This window comes from Rana temporaria, chromosome 9, assembly GCF_905171775.1.
Source record: "Rana temporaria chromosome 9, aRanTem1.1, whole genome shotgun sequence".
NCBI lineage: Eukaryota > Metazoa > Chordata > Amphibia > Anura > Ranidae > Rana > Rana temporaria.
In genome coordinates this window covers 73,059,941-73,080,759 of record NC_053497.1, presented here as the reverse complement: position 1 = coordinate 73,080,759, position 20,819 = coordinate 73,059,941, and the positions used below count along the sequence as shown (strand labels likewise).

Genomic DNA, 20,819 nt, shown 5'->3' with positions numbered 1-20,819 from the left:
TACACCGCCGCAAGTTTTCAGCGCAAGTGCCTGATTCACCAAGCACTTGCGTGTAAACTTTCGGCGGCGTAGCGTGAAGCCGTCCGGCGCAAGCCCGCCTAATTCAAATGGGGCGTGTACCATTAAAATTAGGCGCGTTCCCGCGCCAAACGTTCTGCGCATGCTCCGTTTGGAAATTTCCCGTGGTGCTTTCCGCGAAATTACGGCGCCCCGACGTGTTTGTGAATTTGCGACGTGCGTAACGTACTTACGCCGAAAAAAAAAATTAAAATTCGACGCAGGAACGACGGCCATACTTTAACATGGCTGGTGTAAAGTTAAGCCTTGAAAAAGCAGGCTTAACTTTGCGATGGGAAAAAAATTACTTGCGACGACGTAACGCACGTGAGTACCTTCGTGGATCGCCGTAAAAGCTAATTTGCATACCCGACGCTGGAAAACGACGCAAACTCCACCCAGCGGCGGCCGAAGTATTGCAGCCTAAGATCCGAAGGCGTACGAAGCCGTAAGCCTGTCGGATCTTAGCCAAAAGCCGTCGTATCTTGTTTGTGAATCACAAATTAAGATACGACGCGGCAAATTTGAAAATACGCCGGAGTATCAGTAGATACTCCGGCGTATTTCTTCTATGAATCTGGGCCATAGATTCTACAGTTGTCTCTATTTTTGCAAAGTAGTTTCCATTTAGGTATACACTCTTGGAACTATCTGAAAAGGGACTAATTTGTGAGAAATTCTTTATAATAATTTTCTGTATTTCCCATATATGCACCTAATATAGGGGTCTCCAAACTTTTGAGTAAGAGGGCCACATGGTATATTTTACAAATTTTCACAGGCTGAAACAAAAATCTGTTTCATGAATAAGAAATGTGAAAATACATTTAAAAATAACAAGGAAAACTTTGCACACAGTGCACATGGTGTACAGGAAAGCGGCACTCTATCATCTGAATATTATACCAAAAACCTATAGAAAATAGTTGTGCTATCCCTTTAAGTTACAAACATCACTGGAAACACCATTAAATAAATTCTGTGCAAATCGACATATGTGCAAAAAAGTACCAAAATAGTTCATAAAAAATCCACATTTTTGGTTCCACACAACACCAAGTGTGCACACTTCTTACCAGAAAATATTGCTCTCTGAAAACACAGGAGGTCAATAATGCTAGTTTAAAGATCCAGAATGTCTTTGCTTGCCATGTCAACTTCAGTTAGAGACCTCACAGGAAAAAGCTCTCTGCCCGGTTTCAGTCATGACATGGCACCATAAATAGAGAAGGACACAGACTAAGCCATCTAGTATTATATTGCAAAAACACCACTGAGTTTATTTGTCAACCAGGTACTCGCATAACAAAAAATGTATGGGACAATGTATAAACTGCAGCCGCACTTGATAGCTTCTCTCTGCACGTTTTGTCCCAACCGATGTTGTCAGTCACCTGAAGTAGAAGTTGACTCGGAAAGCACAGGCATTCTGTATCTTTACACAAGTGTTATTGACCTTCTGCGGTTTACACATTGTCTCATAGACTTTTTTTGTCAGTATTTTCTGTGTAGAAGTGTGTGCACTTGGTGTGTGGAAACAAATTGGCACTTTGGGATTAATTTTGGATTTAATTTCCAATACTTTTGATGGATGTTTGTATTGCACAGTATTGGAGCCCCGCACTTTCATGAACATTTGTGTTGCACTTTGTATGCTTTGGAACTTTATTGCACATATGTTGATTTGCACAGAAATTGTTTAATGGTGTTTACAGTGATGTTTAAAGAGATGGCACACCTTTTTTTTTGTATAAATACATTTTACTTGGATCTTTTTTTAAATCAATCTGATAGGATTCAGAACGAAAGAGAGTTTTCCTCTACATCAGAGTCGGCTTTATAAGTCCCAACTTACATCACAAACCCCTCACATCAGGGTACCCATAAAAGCATTTCTTACATTTTCGTATTTTTTTGTTCTGTTTCGTATCGTTCCGTAGGTTCGCTTCCGTTCGACGCCCGTTTTCCTGTTCGTTCCCGTTCGTTTTTCGTACGACGAGATTTTTTCGTATTCCGATTGTTTCGTATTTTCGTTACCGTTTTATTTTCGTACATGGTTCGTTATTCTGTTTAATTCATGTTTGTTACTTGTTAGACAATAATTTTCGTGAATTTTCGTCAATGATTTGCATTCTGTGTTTTGGATTCCTTTTTCTGTTCGTGTTTTCGGTCGTGTGTTCGTGTGACATCTATGACAATTTGTTGTGGATGTCATGTGGGCATGCGACTGAAGATACAAACAGAAAAAGGATTTTCGTAATTTTGTACTTTCGTAAATATATCGCGGGATTCGCGGCACTTTCAACATGCGGCTCATCCATATTAACGATTGTTAAGCCCCATACACTTGGTCAGACTTTTTTAACAACAAACATAAAAACGATCGTTTTCCGTTCGTTCTCAGAAAATTTGTTCGTTTTTAAACTCCATCAGAAAACCATTTTTGGGTTCAAAAGTCTGGCCAACTGATCTCCCTTCAGATGAAAATCCACAGAAAAGTTTATTTGGCTTTACTGTACTGATCACTCAGCACAAAAGAGAAGCTGCTAACTACACTCACTGCCCATTCAAAAAAACGAAAATTACATCTGTGGCAAGGGATTTGCATTCTGTGTTTTGGGTCCTTTTTCTTTTGGTGTTTTCGGTCGTGTGTTCGTGTGACATCTGTGGCAAAAGATTTGCATTCTGTTGAATCCAAAATACGAACAGAAAAAAGGAATTCAAAATACAGGGTGCGGGTCTTTTGTTGTGGATGTCGTGTGAACATACGACTGAGGGTGCGAACAGAGAAGGGATTCAAACAGGATACAGAATGCAAATCTTTTGTTGTAGGTGTCATGTGGACATGCGGCTGAGGATACAAGCAGAGAGGGGATTCAAACAGGATACAGAATGCAAATCTTTTGTTATAGATGTCATATTCGTTCTTTTGCCGTTTTCGTTTTGTCGTATTTTCGTCAGATCGTTTGTTCGTATTTGCGGTTGTTCGTTATGCGGCTCATTTGTAATCCCGTCATTTTCGTATTTTGGTGCTTTAATTTTTTCGTATGTACACATTATTCTGCGGGTACGAAAATGAATATTTTCGTACGAAAATAACATTCGTACGAACGGGAATGCACATATCTAGTTCCCATCAGAGTTCCCCCCTTCCATTCGTGTCCCCATCAGATTGCTCACTTACATCAGGGTCCCCATCAGAGCCCACCTTAGGAGTTCCCCTTACATCAGGGTCCCCATCAGAGCCCTTCTTACATTAGATGCCCTATGAGTGATTCACCTTTACCTTGCTTACAGAGTAAGTACAGCAACAGAGCAAAATCTGGAAGGCAGAGCAGGTGTTGACAGAGGATGAGTATGTCATCTGTTGCTAGGATACTGGCAGTTCTAGCAACCAACTGACTTGGAGAAAGACAGCACGATGGGTGGAACCTAACCCCAGCTCTGGGCTGTATTTGGTCTGCGGGCCATAGTATGGAGATCCCTTTCCCAATCCAATATATTCAAATCACCTGACCAATTATCTTTTTATATTGAAGGTTTCCTGCTGGTCATTATTTCAGCACTTTAAGACTGGCCACGCCAATTATATATTTCCCTGGTATAAATATGTACTAGGGCTTCAGGCTCAACAATCTTTTTCACGCAAAACGGCTTATGTTTAGACTTAGCCTGAGGTGAGTTTGTTCTCTGTTTGAGATTAGTTTGCGGTCAGATTAGGATGAGCTTGGGATGTGTTTAGATACATTCTCATTCCACTCTATGAGGAAAAATAAAAGTAAACCAAAGCATTCCAAAGGGAAAAAACATGTTCTGTGCACCATAAGTTGGAAACACCGACACTACATTCCACATCTGTTATTATCCTTTACAAACTGATGTCTGAAGCAAAGCACCAAAGTCTGTGTATACCAGCCCTAAAATAAATCACTTAACTTAATGTAGTGTTCTTTATAAGTGTAAAGTTCTATACAAACAGCTAAATACACACCTGGAATACCTACAAAGTAAATTTTACCTAACAAAGATGATTTAATAAAGTTCAGCTAGTTCTGTAACCCAGGCATTTCTTCCTGACAGCCCAGCCAAGTTGTGGACTAGGGTGACCACGTGTCCCAGATTGCCCGGGACAGTCCCGCATTTTGCAGGTCTGTCCCTGGCACCTTTATTGTAGGACAATACAGTGTCCCGGAATGAAACTGACACAGCTACCACCCCCCCCCACCCGGGCCAATCTGATGCCCCTAAGAAAGGCCGCCACATCACCGCTTTACTCACTGACAGTACTTGCCCTGGCCGGGAATGCCTGGAGGAGAACAATCCCCACCCCCTGCTTGTGATTGGAGAAATCATAAATCCCGCCTCTTATGTCCAATCACTGTGCTGTGATTCGTTACAGCACAAGCTGATTTTTGGGAGGGGGGGGGTGTCCCTAAATGGTAGTTTGGAAATGTGGTCACCCTATTGTGGACCTGCATGCAAAGTGCAGTAAAAATATATAGCTTGGCCTATGATCCACCCCAGCCTGTCACAGGACAATGAAGGAGCAGCAGCAGACTGCTGAAGTAATTTCTTCTCTCTCACCTCCTGTAAACATGTTCACTACTACAAAGCCATAGAATTGTGATCTGTTCAGATTAAACATAGTTTTTTGTAGACGTAATTTAAGTTTAATTCAATTTACTTCTATTTCTAGGGGTATAGATCTGAGATGGAGAATCCAGCAATGATTCGATTAATGCCACCTTCTTTGAGGAATACGAAGAATATTTTGTTTGGAAATATGCCAGAAATTTACGAGTTCCACAACAAGTGAGATACTTATCTATACTGTACTAAGTGCTAACAAGAAAGAAATACAGTATTATTTCCCCATAATGTAATTAACCCTATATAATGTTGTGTGTTTCATTTTGAACAGAATATTTCTACTGAGCCTTGAAAGCTGTATTGAAGCACCCGAAAGAGTGGGATTCTGTTTCTTAGAAAGGGTAGGTAACAAACTATTTACTATTGTTTTTTAAGAATTTTTTATAATAAAGATTATTTTATATATCTACTTGATGTGTGATACAGTACCATTAAAGTCCACGATAGCCTCCATAAAGAATGTCTTCATAAATATTTACTATTGTAGTTCATGGACACAAAACCTTGGGTGTTCTGTTACCTGGTTGTTTTAGTAAAACCTTATGAATTAAATTGCCTACATCCTATTGAATTCTTATGTCTCTTGGGGGCTGTGGTGGGATAATGCTGCACCTGAGTAGCCAGACCCATCCCTGAATCACAATCTTTATGATAGGATCTCAGTAAATATTATATTTTTAACTTATTTTATGGAAACACTGTAGGACTACCTCTGCTGTAATAGAAAGAATAGGAATTCTGGGCTAGGGAAGTTGAGCCAGCATCTAAAATCAGTGGGTTTGGTGAGTTATGCCTTGTACACACGATCGGAATTTCCGATGGAAAAAGTCAGATGGACTTTTTCCATCGGATATTCCGATCGTGTGTAGCCCCATCAGAGTTTTTTCATCGGAAATTCCAATGAATTCCATCGGAGTTTAGATATAGAACATGTTCTATTTTTCTCCGATGGAATTTTTTTTGGCCGTGCAAAAGCCAGATCGTGTGTACGCAGCATTAGAGTGCCAGAGTTATGGTTGAGATTTCAAGTACATTTTTATTCATCCTGGGAGTAAAAACAATAGCCAAGCTTAAGGCCCCATACACACGATAGAATCCATCCGCTGAAAAATCCCAGCGAATGGGTTTCAGCGGATAGATCCTATGGTGTGTACACTCCAGCGGATCTGTTTCCGCGGATATTTATCCCCTGGGATGGATTCCAGCAGATCAAATATTTGCTGACATGCTAAACAAATCTATCTGCTGGAATCCATCCCAACGGATGGATCCGCTGGTCTGTATAGACTCACCGGATCCATCCGTTCGAAGGGATCCCCCGCATGCGTCGTAATGATTCGACGCATGCGTGGACGCGGCGAAGGCGCGACACGTCATCGCCAGAGGATTTCGGCGCGGATTTCAATGCGATGGTGAGTACACTCCATCGCATGGAAATCCGCTGAAATCCTCGAGAGGATTTATCCGCGGAAACGGTCCGCTGGACCGTATTCGCGGATAAATCCTCTCCTGTGTATGGGGCCTAAGTGATCCCTCTTCAGCAGAGCAGGTTAAAAGAAAGCTGTGAAATGTTGAAGTTGATTTCTCCAGCATGGATTAAGGGCCTGCTTTGTCTATCAGTCTAGCAGCCACACATACTGCTGTCAATCTTCTCAGCTATGGGATTTTACAACTAAAAATATTAACAGATTTAAATATCTATGAAAATCCTGACCCAGCTCTTTGCCAACATATTGCAATTTAAGGCCCCATACACACTATTAGATTTTTTTGCAGATTTTTGTCCTAAGATTTACCAAAAACCATGTAGTGCAAGGGCCTGCCTGATAGCATACAACATGAAACACTCTCAGGCCCCGTACACACGTCCGAGAAACTCGACGGGCAAAACACATAGTTTTGCTCGTCGAGTTCCTTGTGAAGCCGCCGAGGATCTCGGCGAGCCAAGTTTCCTCATTGACTAACATGGAAATAGAGAACATGTTCTCTATTTGGCCCGACGAGATCCTCGTCGGTTTCCTCGGCCAAAAGTGTACAGACGACCGGGTTTCTCGGCAGAATACGGCTCCGATCGAGTTTCTGGCTGAATTCTGCCGAGAAACTTGGTCGTGTGTACGGGGCCTTAAGGTTTTGACCTCATATTATATGTTTTGGTTAATCTGAAGACAAAAACTGCACACAATCTAATAGTGTGTATGGGGCCTGAGTCTAAAATAAAGAAATTATGTTGCTGGTTTCTGCAGTTGAGGAGGAAATGGGATTACCACCATTTACAAAAGCAGGCATATCCATTTTCTGCAGATTGGCTTTTCCAGTCATGTTTCATCATGAAATCAAATTTTTGGAAATGTATTTAGTGCTACAAAATTAGTGCAGTGCCCATAAATAGTTTTTTGACTTTTTGGCTTGCATTAAAGTGGATGTAAACCCATTTCACGAAACTTGAGCTGGGCACATATGTCTCCCATGTTTTCTTATCTCTCTTCAAAGCACTATGTCCCATAGCTGTCTCCTGCCCCGTTCTCCTGTTATCAGCCTGATAACTTCTGACAAGTTCTCTGACACAGGAGATAAAAGCAGCCTGAGTTTTGAGTTGGGGAGGATGCTATAAATAGATTAGCAGAATGCTGAAGATTCAACTAACAGATCTGAAAGTCTCTGCTTATTAGGAGCCGGGATGTGGGTCTTTCCTCCAATCAGCTGTCTTGGCTGTATGCCCAGGCTTCATTGCAATGCTAACAAGGAAGAGAAAATCACCTAAAATCATCTGAATTTTCTAATGAATATATAAAGCTGAAGACAGCAGATATACATGTAACACTTATGTGGAGAGATTTGTTTAATCTCTGTGTATCATCTGAGGCTGTTCACTTCACTGGGTATATGTGAGGGTTTACATCCACTTTAAGTTTCTTAATCATTCAAACTATAATTTGCATCTGGTAGGCCTGGCACTTTGCAATCTTTACTAGAAATGTGATCTGAACACTGCTAGCACTAACTGGGTAGTACAGAGTGATAACAAGCATATTAGTGGCAAGTGTCCGTGGTGATGAAAGCCGAGAAATGCTAAGTTTGATTGTGTGGCCTCATCATTTTTAATAAGATCTTTACAAAAGATCTTTCAGATCTTTTTTTTTTCCCTGATGAAAGGTCTGCCCATATACTGCTGTTCTTACCAATGGCATAACCTTAAAGGAGAAGTACAACCAAAGCTTATTTGGCTGCACTTCTCCTATGGATCACAGGAGTGCAGAACAAACCCGTTTTCAGCAGTGTGCTGAATCGCGCTGTCGGCTGATGTCACTGAGCCGATCCAGGCTGGGGCAAGATTGTGACAATGAAGTCAGGAATCTGTCCACATGCCTGGACTGACAACTGATTCAGCCTCTCAACGAGTTGCTGAGAGCCTGAGCTGTCAACTCCCACCCCCTCCACAGCCCAGCGCTCCAGTGAGTGAGGAGGCAGGGCAGACAGCGGTGACTGACAGTCACCAGCTCTCTGTTCAGGAAGACTTGAGAACCGAGCCGACTGTGTTTGATTCCTCGGTTCTCAGTCTTAGAGCTGGCGGGGGACAGATGCAGCATTGGACCGATGCTGCATCCACCTAGGCAAGTGTGATTCTGAAAAAACAGAAACAAAAAAAATGTCTCTTTTAAGTTGAAAATGATTTTAGCTGAGCAGCATAAGCTCCTGTTTTCCACTCCTGCCACACCTCATTTAACTGCACCAATACATCACTGATCAGATCTTACACAGTTCTGTGTCATTTGGCTTTAATGGTGTGTAACAAGCCAAAAATCTGGCAGTAACCATGTGAGATTATTGCAGAGATCTGCTAGTATCAGGCAGATTGCTTATGCCATAAGGTACCTGCCAGTTGTCTGGGCCTTATTTTCCATTGTCCATTGATATAAGGGGTGGCTAGTTTTCATAAATCTTATTGTTGCAGTTTTTGGATTCTGTGTGATGGGCAGGAACTGCATGTAGTACTAGGGGTCATGATGTGGTCTATAGTACTCCTGAATTGGCCATCTGTTAATGCTGGCATTTGCCAGAACATCTGGTGACTCATGGCTAGGGTTGCCACCTCATCCCTTTAAAATCGAACACATATTAATTACACAGGTTCTCTGGCTGATTAAGGTGCTAATTAAACTTACTTGGTGCCTTATTAACATTAAATTAGCCCCAGAACCTGTGTAATTACTATGTGTTCGGGTTTAAAGGGATGAGGTGGCAACCCTACTCATGGCCAAATGTAATCTATTGCATTTAGCTGCATTTTCCAGCATACAGAACATGCATGAGGAGAGAAAATCCACCTGGTTCAATAGAGCATGTGTTAAAGTATGTTAACGTTCTTTTTAAGTCCGGAAATCTGCATTTTGGGTGCATTTATCTGCAATTTGCCATTTAAGTCACTTTACAACCTTATGCTTATTCTAGCACTACACATACTGCTATTACATAACATCTGTATTTCACTGGATCAGAACTGGAAACCTAATGGCTTTATCACTTTTCACCTTTTGTCCTCCATACAGAGAGAAGACTTTCAAATGTATGAAAAGTACTGCCACAATAAACCTCGGTCAGACTCCCTCTGGAGACAGTTTGCAGACAGTGTTTTCTTTCAGGTATGTCAAATGTTACATGCAAAGCCTTCATTTATTTATTTATTTTATTTTATAAAGTAGAGAAGTATGGGGGGGGGGGGGGGGGGCTGCTAACCTACTAAAAATTTGAGTTTCCAGTCTGATATCTCTCTATTTTATATTTGTTTTGGTAGTAATATCAAGTATTGAAATCTAAGGGCATAACAGGCAGGAAACTATGCAAATGCGTAGTTAGCAATGGCAGCCTCAATGTTTCTCCCAGGAAAGGTTAGTCATCCAGCTATACACAGTTGCTGTTTAAAGGAGATCTTATACCTGTATATGAAATAGGGGAAGCCATACAGAACCTCCGATATACTTTGTATTTTCAAGTTAGGAAGATATTTTCTGCCCAGATGTAGAAATCTATATGCTGTTTAAAATCTTCTATAACCTCCTTTTGTTTTAAGTATAAAACAATTTTGAGGCTGCTGACCTTGTAATGGATGTCATTACTTCCAGGCCTGTCGCTACAGGACAGGCAAAACAAACAATTGCTTGGGGCCCCGAGGTGGCCTGGGGCCCCCAACTTCCCTTTCCCAGGCTGTAACGTGGCCAGTCTCCTCTTCCTTCCTCCTTGAGTCCTGTCAGTCCGGCTGGGTGCCACACGTGGTACAGGAGATTCAGTTACCTGTTCCCGGCCTGACTGACAGGAAGTGCACACTGAGTGCTCACTTCCTTTCAGTCCGGCCAGGAACACAGAAAACTGAATCTCCTGTACCGTGCGGTACCCATCCCGGCACGGGCACTATCTGATAGTGGACTAGGGACCCATAATGATAGAACACCAGACTGACAGGAGGAAGAGGAGCTCGGCCACGCTACAGTGGCAGCCTACAGGGAAGAAGGGGAGAATAGAAAAACATAGGGACTAGGGAGGGGGGAAGGAGTAAGAACATGGGTGTAAAAAAATTAGTGTAGCGCTAACGTAGGCTTTGCGTGCGGGGAGGTGCTTGGGGGCCCCCATTTTGCTTGGGGCCCCCAAATTCCTTCAAACGGCCCTGATTACTTCATATATAACTAGGCAGCCTGTAGACTCAATAATGGTCAATACTAAACATTACTAAAAAATCGCGCCGCTATACCACCACCGCTTCTCTGTGCCCAGTGTGAAAGGGGCCTTACAATGTAGGACTGAAAAAGCAAATAAATACATAAAGTCCAAAGGTGACAATCCCAACACCATAAATAGATGTAAATCTTCTGGTTTGATGTCCCTTCAAAAAGCTTCACCACGAGTGCTCATGAGGTAGATGGCAACTCACCAAAGGTGTCTGACCACTTTTTACAGTAGGTCAAAATTCGCTTAGATTGAATAGACCAGAGGAATCCTAGGTAGGTATCTCTCCGCTGTGTAACCCCCTTCAGATGGTAGCTGAGGATAAGGGAACAGATTCCACAGAAATAACTCTTATGGTGTAGTAAGTATTAATAAAATATGTTTAAAAAAATAACAAAAGATTTTGCACTCACATGTAACCTTGCTATGCCCAGCACTAAGGTGGTGTCTACAACATGTGCAGATGGATATATTGGATCCACGCCTCATTCTGGATATACCAAAGGGATGTCGCATAGAGGACCCAGCTGTGACGAGTCTGAGATTCTACGTATGTTTTACCGTAATGGCGTCATTACGCCAGTACGATGAAACGTATGTAGAAGCGCAGACTCGTCACTTCAGGGTACTCTATGTGACATCTCTTCTGCATTGTATGTGATAATGTCAGTGGGTGACCATTGGAAAGAGCCCCGAAAAGAGGCTTCTTTGGTAAACTGGTTGTATCGAGAGGAGGAGCCAACAGGAGCAAGGGATAAGTAAAACGTATTTTTAATGTTCTCCTAGAATATATAACAGTATTTAATCCTTGTAGTGTGGGGGGAGCCGAAACTGCAAGGGTAGTTTTTATGTTTCCCCAGAATTCATGTATCTGCAGCCCAAATTTTTTTTTTTTCGTTTTGGATAGAGAAGGGAGGGGTTAAACATATGTCAATTTTTTATTGTTGTCTGTGTCGTTGCTGGAAAGATTTGCAATCTGTATTTGTTTTAGTAATGTCCCTAGGTCAGAAAGTGATGGTAAACCCAAAGTATTCCTGGAACAGGAGGTCCGCTGAAATCTACCAGTGGGGACATCTGTTTCATTAACAAATGTTTAAGGCGTCTCCTCTCACTTTGGAGAGATTTCATCTCCATTTCTGTACAGGATATGAAGGGAAATCTCCCCAGCAGAGCACAGACAGCAACGAAAAAAGCAATTAACACGTTTTTCTTCCAAACTCAAACAAAAAAAGTTAGCGCTATAGCTACATTTAAAATTTTGAAGACAAGCTTAAACAATTAATTTCCTGACATCTGATTCCTGACACATACAACAAGCAAAAATATGTAATGCTTACCTACTAAAGTGTTTGAATAGATTAAAGGGGTGTTTCAGCCTATTTTTAAGTTTATTAAAAGTCAGCAGCTACAAAAAGTGTAGCTGCTGGATTTTAATAAACAGAATCTTACCTGCTCCACGGTTCCAGCGACATCTTCATTCCTAGTGTGGGCACCCGGCAGTGACAGCTTTCGGCTTCACGGCTGGGCACCCACTGCGCATGCGCGAGTGGCACTGCGCATGCGCGAGCGGCGCCGTCCGATTGGACAGGCGCTCGCCTACAGGGAGGGGCTGCAATAAGGCGATTAAGCTAATCGCCTTACCAGCCCCTCGGCAGAAGGAGGAAGTGGGACAGGAAGTCCCACTCCTCCTGACCCCCCCACTACCCCCCAAAAAAATTACATGCCAAATGTGGCATGTAAGGGGGGAAGGAGTGGATTAAGCGGAAGTTCCATTTTTAGGTGGAACTCCGCTTTAATAGCCCACATTTTTACATGATGCTGCATGTTTTACATATTGCTGGCATCAGTATAGCAGTATTTTATCACCAGAATGGTTCCCTGGTTGACAGATGGTATTTATCCAAAACAAATGTTGTGTGTAGTTGTGAAAACTATGAAAATAATGTAGAATAAAAGAATGTTAACAATTGTTGATGTGTGAGTTTTTATATGGAGATCCTGTTTTATATGACCTGTATGCACAATTACGGGATATTGTAAACGGTAAAGTACATGTAAACCCTCACCTTGTAAAATAAGCCATTCAGTTTTATACAGCAATGAAGGACAAAACATTTGTGTATAGATTATACATTATAAATACCTTTTTTCCCAATTTTCAAAACTGATCACGTACCTCTGTTCTCAGCTGCATAGGAGCTGGGGGAGGAAAAACAATAGCACACTGCTCTTTCCAGTGTATGGGGGTGCAGAGGAGGCATGTCGGGACAGGTGTGATCACTAAAGGAGAGCAAGCTAAGTTACCAGCACAGCTATAGAACTGGCAATGCTATGCTCTCATGCCTAGCATGGTCAGGTTTATTAGGAGGAGCAGAGGGACTGGCAGGAACACCAGAGATTTTACACAAAGGAAGCAATACAAAAAAAACAGGATACTTTTTCAAGTACATGGTACAGCAGGCACATATCAGGAATATGACATGTTGGGTTTACATATTCTTTATTCAACATCTTCTGTTTTTGTATTTTTGATCAGTTGTTATTCTACTATATAATATAGCAATTCTACATACCGTATTTTCCGGCGTATAAGACGACCCCCTAATTTTCCAGGAAAATTTTTGGTTTTGGGATATACTCACTGTATAAGACTACCCCCTTTTTTTCAAGCCCCACTGTGCCATTACATGCCCCCACTGTGCCATTACATGCCCCCACTGTGCCATTACATGCCCCCACTGTGCCATTACATGCCCCCACTGTGCCATCACATTAAATGCCCCCACAGTGCCATCACATTACTTTCCCCCACAGTGCCATCACATTGCATGCCCCCACAGTGCCATCACATTGCATTCCCCCACAGTGCCATCACATTGCATTCCCCCACAGTGTCATCACATTGCATTCCCCCACAGTGCCATCACATTGCATTCCCCCACAGTGCCATCACATTGCATGCCCCCACTTTCCCCCCCACTGTGCCATCACTCACGTTTTGCAAGCCGGTGACAGTCTCCGTCTGCTGCGAGCGTCCATGATTTCAAAGCCGCGCGCCGTCTTCTCAGCGTGTCCTGTGATTGGCAGAACACACATTTTCCCAGTAGCGCCTCTGTTCTATGTTCCGCCAATCACGGATGCCTTCTCATCTCGTCCGAGGATGAGAAGGCATCCGTGATAGGCGGAAAACAGAACAGAGGCGCTGCTGGGAAGATTTCTGTTCCGCCAATCACAGGACAGCGAGGACGTGCTGAGAAGACGGCGCGCAGCTTTGAAATTATGACGATCGCAGCTGCACGGAGACCGTACCCGGCGTATAAGACGACCCCCGACTTTGGATGCATTTTTTTGCATCCAAAAAGTCGTCTTATACGCCGGAAAATACGGTATTTCTTTATATTATGTTTAGTTTTGGATAAATCAGCCAGAGTTAAAGAAGTACAGCCAAGCTTGATTGGTTGGACTTTTCCTGTGGGTCACAGGAGTGCAGTTTGTTCTGCACTCCTGTGGCTTGTTTTCATCAGACAGCGGGCTGAAGCACAGAGCCGGTCCATGCTTGGACAAGATCACGACAATGAAGTTGGGATCCGCCCACATCCCTGCACTGGCACCAGGCTCAGCCTCTCAGCGAGCCACTGTGAGCCTGAGCCAGCTGCTCCTGCCCCCTCCACAGCCCAGCACTCCAATGAGTGAGGGGGGGGGACAGAACAGAGATAACAGAGATCTGCTGACTCACAGTCACCAGCTCTCTGCTCAGGGAGCTCTGAGAACCGAGTGTTCAGCTGTGTTTGATTGCTCGGTTCCCAGTGTATAATTTAGGGGGAGGGGGGGGGGGACGACTCCATATTTCTCTTTTAAAACAATATCTCATATTGTTATTTTACCATAAAAATCCAGTGTGTTTTGTTTTTATAAAAGGAATAAGTGCATTGTAGAATGTTGGTCATGACGATGTGATTAGGGTGTTCTTACACACAGGGCTAAGAATCATATATCTTTCATGCTGAACTGCACTGAATTTGGGGGCTGTGATTGCACCTTCCCTCATCTCTGTGATTAACCAAGGTAAATACAAGGCACATGACATGTTCGCAGAAATTCACACATCAGCGGACTGAAAATTCATTGGTAGCGTCTGTCAGCACACCTCATTTCTATGAGTAGAGGTTACTGCAGGTCGCATCCTGGGTCTGTAAGAATTTATAATCATTTTGTCATTGATGTTCAGACTTGCGCTTACCTGTGATTTGGCCTGCAGTAACCTCCATTCATCAGATTTAAACAGAGGCACGTAGATGGAGGTAATGATCAAGGTCTTTAAATCTTTATTCCCACGTTAGAACAGCCTATATGAAAACCCTTGTTCAATCAGTGGCACTATTTATATCTTGGCATATTGCTTTTATAGGAATGCCAAAGAAAATTGGAGCACAAGCTTGCTTTAGATTCATACCTACTTAAACCAATACAACGCCTAACAAAATACCAGCTGCTACTTAAGGTAAGGATGAGGTATTGTACTGGGATATTACATATACAATATTCTGTTTTTAATGTACTTTGGTATCATGTAAACCTGCCCCTAAATAAAACAAGTTTAACTAGTTTGGCAGTTATTTCCTGCAATGACGTTGTCTGGTGACTAAAGTTCAGCAATCTATGCCCATAACTACTTTCTTACATAACCTGTTAGTGTATTGGAAGGTGACAGTAAAGTGTCTGACATATAATTGTGACCAGTAGTGGCAGCTTGAGTAGAGAGTAGTGGAGACTGAAAGTAGTTTTTACATTTTTATATATATATATATATATATATATATATATATATATATATATATATATATATATATATATATATATATATATATATATATATATATTTATTTATTAAGTAAGATTGACAATTAAATTAATTACTGTTAAGTGCACACTCATAAGGCAACTGCCATAGGAAAGGCCACAATATTGGGCAATTAGTACACACAACTTCTGTCACCTGGCTATATAACAGAACCCTGGAAAGGTCAGTGTTGCATTAAGTAGCAGAGATGAAACAAATCCTCCTACATAAGTTGTACCTGTTTATATGTTGGCCATCTCATTTCTACAGCTATTCAGAGTTCACACATCACAGGTCAAAGAGAGAGGTTGTGTGGTGGCAATATTTATTACATTTTTAATGTGTAGAATGCCCAAATTGTACCATAATTTAAGAGTAGGCATTCCTATGGACGAAGTCAGGGTTTACCATTAAGAAGATATGGGGCTAGATTCAGAAAGCCCGTCGTAACTTTGTGCGGGCGTAGCATATCTCAGATACGCTACGCCGCTGTAACTTAGTGAGGCAGGTTCTGTATTCAGAAAGAACCTGTGCCCTAAGTTACGGCGGCGTAGCGTAAATGTGCCGGCGTAAGCGTGCCTAATTCAAATTGTGAAGAGGTGGGCGTGTTTTATGTAAATAAAACATGACCCCACGTAAATGACGTTTCTAACGAACGGCGCATGCGCCGTCCGTGAACGTATCCCAGTGCGCATGCTCCTAATCACGTCGGAAATAGTCAATGCTTTCGACGTGAACGTAAACGACATAACAAAAATGTGCAGGGCGCACGTACGTTTCTGAATCGGCGTATATAGCTCATTTGCATATTCTATGCGGAAATCAACGGAAGCGCCACCTAGCGGCCAGCGTAAATATGCACCCTAAGATACGACGGCGTAAGAGACTTACGCCGGTCGTATCTTAGCAACATTTAAGCTTATCTCAATTTGAGCATACGCTTAAAGATACGACGGCGCGGATTCGGACTTATGACGGTGTATCTACTGATAAGCCCGTCGTAAGTCTTACTGAATCTAGCCCATGGAGTTTAATCTCTACTTGGGTAGAAGTCAAGGCTATATGTGCATCTTAGGGCCTTAGATCTAGAAGGGTCTCCTCAGGGCAAAAGGAATTGATGTAAAGACTAAAACCTCGTACACACGTTAGGATTGTCTGTTGACAGACTGTTGTCTTAAAATCTTACCGTTAGTACGCTCCTTTTGACAATTGTTGAACAATTTTCAGCCAACAAATGTTGGATGACAGGCTAGTAATTTTCGTATGGTCAATACACAAATCCGTCACACAAAAATCGAAAGTACAAACACGCATTCTCGGAATCAATGCTCACCAAACATGAAATTAGCAGAAGGGTGGCGCTCAAGAACTAAAAGTCTTCATAGTACATCACTACTTTCATGTTTGTGGCACGACAATTGTGTACCGTTAGTATGCAAGACAAGACCCTGGCACTCTTTTGACAAAAATCAGACGCTTGGTTGGCCAGCAATCGTGTGTATGAGGCTTTAAGGGGTTGTAAAGGTTTGTTTTTTTATTTTCTAAATAGGTTCCTTTAAGCTAGTGCATTGTTGGTTCACTAACCTTTTCCTTCGATTTCCCTTTCAAATGTTTTTTTCTTTGTCTGCATTCCTCACTTCCTGTTCCTCCTCAGTAAGCTTGCCCCCATCATCTGAGCCATTCTGGCTGGGGGTTAGTCAGCGTGCTCGCCCCCTCCCTTGGGACTATATCCCTGCGGGGAATGCTTTGAACACAGCAGGGATGTAGTACCAAGGGAGGGGGTGAGCACGCTGACTAACCCCCAGCCAGAATGGCTCGGGTGATGGGGGCAAGCTTACTGAGGAGAAACAGGAAGTGAGAAATTCAGACAAAGAAAAAAAACACTTAGAAGGGAAATCAAAGGTAAGTGAACCAGCAATGCACTAGCTTAAAGGAACCTATTTAGAAAATAAAGAACAAACTTTTACAAACCCCTTTAACACATGTGCTGTTGCCTGCATTTCAGCATTTTCAACTTTAGAAACGTTTTTAAACTGGACCAGGTTTACTTTAATTTAGCTTCACAAATTTTTCTTCTAATGGAATAATACCTGTACAAAGTAAAAGTAAAAAAATATATATTATTATTAAACATTTTTGAAAGGCCTATGCTTTTATTTTTCATTTCCTAGTCATTTTTTTTTACCCTTTTCTTGATGATCTTATTTGGTCTTGTTAAATATTTAAAGAGTTAATTTATCTGGCACTTGCTTCATAGCAATCTAAAATTATAAAGTATTTTTGATAACATCTTATAATTATGCAACAAAAGAAAGCAGCATTAGTGATACCTAACACAAGCTTGTTTTAACAGGAATTGCTGAAGTATAGCATTAATTCAGAAGGAGGTCAGGAATTACAAGAGGCATTAGTGTCTATGTTGGATTTATTAAAATCTGTGAATGATTCTATGCATCAAATTGCAATTACAGGATACAATGTAAGTATGTTATTCCCCTACTTTACAAAACACACATTGAAAAAGAAAACCACAATTCATTAGGGGCCAGATTCACAAAAGAGATATCAGTTACGCATAGATATCCCTAAGATCCGACAGGTGTAATTGTTTTACACTGTCGAAACTTAGGATGCAGTACCGCGGCCGCTGCTGGGGGGAGTTTGCGTCGTAAACCAGCGTCGGGTATGCAAATTAGGAGTTACGCCGATCCACGACGGATTTTCGCGTTCGCTACGTCGCCACTAGTCTAGTTTCCCGTTGCAAAGTTAGTCGTCGTTTTTGGTGCCTTAACTTTACACAGCAATCTTATTGCTGTATAAAGTATGGCCGTCGTTCCCGCGTCGAAATCTAAAAATGAACATCGTTTGTGTAAGCCGTCCGGGAATACTGAATTACGCTACGCGCGTCGCCGTTCGAAAAAATGACGTCACTGCGCGCAAAGCACAACGGGAATTGCGAAACGGAGCATGCGCAGTAGGTCCGGCGTGGGAGCGCGCCTAATTTAAATGGCACACGCCCATTTGAATTGGCCCGCCTTGCGCCAGATGTATTTACGATACACCGCCGCAAGTTTCCAGGTAAGTGCTTTGTGGATTGGGCACTAAAACTGCAAACTTGCGGCGGTGTAACGTAAACGGGTTACGTTACACGGCTGCAAAAGTATGTGAATCTGGCCCTAGGTTCTTTTTGTTTTGAAGTAATCAAACCACTGAAAATACCCTTTCCTTGTTACCAATATACTCAAGCAAAATTTTATCAGATATACAAATGTGCTAAATATGCAATTAAGGCTACGTTTTAGGCCCCTTTCAGACTGGGACGGGAGCTGCGGTGGCGGTATAACGCCGCTAAAAATAGCGGCGCTATACCGCCGGAATTGCCGCGGGTATCAGCCGCTAGCGGTGTGGTATTAACCCCCGCTAGAGGCCGATAAAGGGTTAATACCGCCCGCAATGCGCCTCTATAGAGGCGCATTGCGGGCGGTATTGCCACGGTTCCCATTGTTTTCAATGGGAAGGAGCGGTGAAGGAGCGGTATACATGCCGCTCCTCTCACCGCTCCAAAGATGCTGCTGACAGGAGATTTTTTTGTCTCCCGCCAGCGCATCGCCTCAGTGTGAAAGCCCTCGGGCTTTCACATTGAGTCTGCAGTGCAGGAGTTTTTCAGGCGGGATAGCAGCGCTATTTTTAACGCTGTACCGCCTGAAAAACTCCTCAATGTGAAAGGGGCCTAAGGCTAAAAACGCCACTCAACTGCCTATGCAAATGATACAATGGAAAGCACCTAGTGGTGTTCACACTATCAAAACATGAAGCGTTAGCGTGGCACAGCTTCAAAATAGAATTTTAAGCCTTGTAACACCTCCCATTCAAGTCTATGGCTATGCGTCACAAACACTCTGGCGGGCAGCTGCAGTGCAGCTGCAGGGCGTTAAGATTAGTTTATTAACTCTAATGGAATAGGCGTTTGTGGAGCAGTTTTAACGTGCCTCAATGCTCATCAAACGCTTCAAAACTGGCCATAGGGCGTTTGGGGAGGATTTTTAACTCGTCATTAATGCTTGTAAAATGCCAGTCTAACGCCCATACTAAAGCTCATTAGCGCAAACCTAACGTCCATACTAATGCTATAAAAACGTTTGTTAAGCACTAGAAAAGCCCTAAAGGTTTCTATGGACCTCAGACCAGATCCAGCCACCAAATTCTGATTCCTTAAAATGTATGTTTCAGATCTATGCAGAACCTTCTGATGCTAGCCCAGGAGAACAACCTAAAAACCCAAACATTTAATTCAACACCAAGGTCACTGGCTGCCATAGATGTGTGATCATCTCCCAGCCTGACCTGAATCTACCAGATTGGGCTTTTATTGTCTACTGTATTTTGGCTTAATAAAAAGTTAAATATTCTACCTAAAATGTTTGCTTCTTTCAGGGAGACATAAATGATCTGGGCCGAATACTTATGCAGGGTTCCTTCAGTGTGTGGATCGCCCATAAAAAAGGACCAACAAAAATGAAGGAACTTGCTCGTTTTAAACCAATGCAGAGACATCTATTCCTTTATGAGAGGGCACTGGTTTTCTGTAAAAGGAGGGAGGAACATGGAGATGGACATGATAAAACTCCATCTTACAGCTTCAAACACTTTCTAAAGGTATGCTAAAGAGTAGGTCCAGCACCCCTCCCCAATGGAAAATTAAAAGTCAGCAGCTACAAATACTGCAGCTGCTGACTTTTAATATACGGACACTTACCTGTCAAGGGAGCCCGCGATGTCGACACCCCAGCCAATCTTCGGATCGGCTGTCAGGTGCTGCCGCTTCCATTCCTGGTTGCGCTTTCTAATTGGTGGCAAAGGAAGGAGGGGGGGCATACTTCCGAGAGACGGGGCCACGATGCCATCTCCGGAAGTGGGGAACGGTATCTGTCAAAAACAGGTACCCGTTCCCACCTCCCCCAGAAAGGTGCCAAATGTTGCACCAGAGGGGGGGGGGGGAGAGACGGATAAGTGGAAGTTCCACTTTTGGGTGGAACCTTGCTTTAAATACTGTATTTATCGGCATATAACACACATTTCCCCCCCCCCTGAAAATCGAGTGAAAACACTGGCCCGGATTCAGATACAATTGTGTATCTATCGGCGGGCGTAACGTATCTCAGATACATTACACCGCCGTAACTTAGGGCGCAAGTTCCTTATTCAGAAAGAACTTGCGCCCTAAGTTACGGCGGCGTAGTGTAAATGTGCCGGCGTAAGCCCGCCTAATTCAAATGTGGATGATGTGGGCGTGTTCTATTTAAATTACTTGTGACCCCACGTATTTGACGTTTTTTACGAACGACGCATGCGCCGTCCGTGAACGTTTCCAAGTGCGCATGCTCCAAATTACGCCGCAAACTGTCAATGCTTTCGACGTGAACGTAACTTACGTACAGCCCTATTCGCGAACAACTTACGTAAACTACGCAAAATACGACGCTGTTCGTGTGTTTCCGACGTCCATACCTAACATGACTTACCCCTGCTTTATGAGGGGTAACTTTACGCCGGA

The 20,819-nt window shown here is 42.7% G+C and overlaps 1 protein-coding gene across 6 annotated transcripts in view; it reads left to right on the top strand.

Annotated features, from left to right (window-relative positions):
- The window catches only part of MCF2 (MCF.2 cell line derived transforming sequence), a 181,452-nt gene that overhangs the window by 127,013 nt on the left and 33,620 nt on the right, over nt 1-20,819 (top strand). For all 6 annotated transcript variants that reach the window (XR_005743553.1, XM_040323778.1, XM_040323779.1 and 3 more), the window contains 6 exons: nt 4,754-4,869; nt 4,979-5,048; nt 9,255-9,347; nt 14,834-14,926; nt 17,619-17,744; nt 19,700-19,921. Coding sequence is in view for 5 of the 6 variants with exons in the window: in XM_040323778.1 (XP_040179712.1) it covers nt 4,754-4,869; nt 4,979-5,048; nt 9,255-9,347; nt 14,834-14,926; nt 17,619-17,744; nt 19,700-19,921 (720 nt within the window). In the remaining variant the exon portion in view is untranslated. The remainder of the gene's footprint in view (nt 1-4,753; nt 4,870-4,978; nt 5,049-9,254; nt 9,348-14,833; nt 14,927-17,618; nt 17,745-19,699; nt 19,922-20,819) is intronic.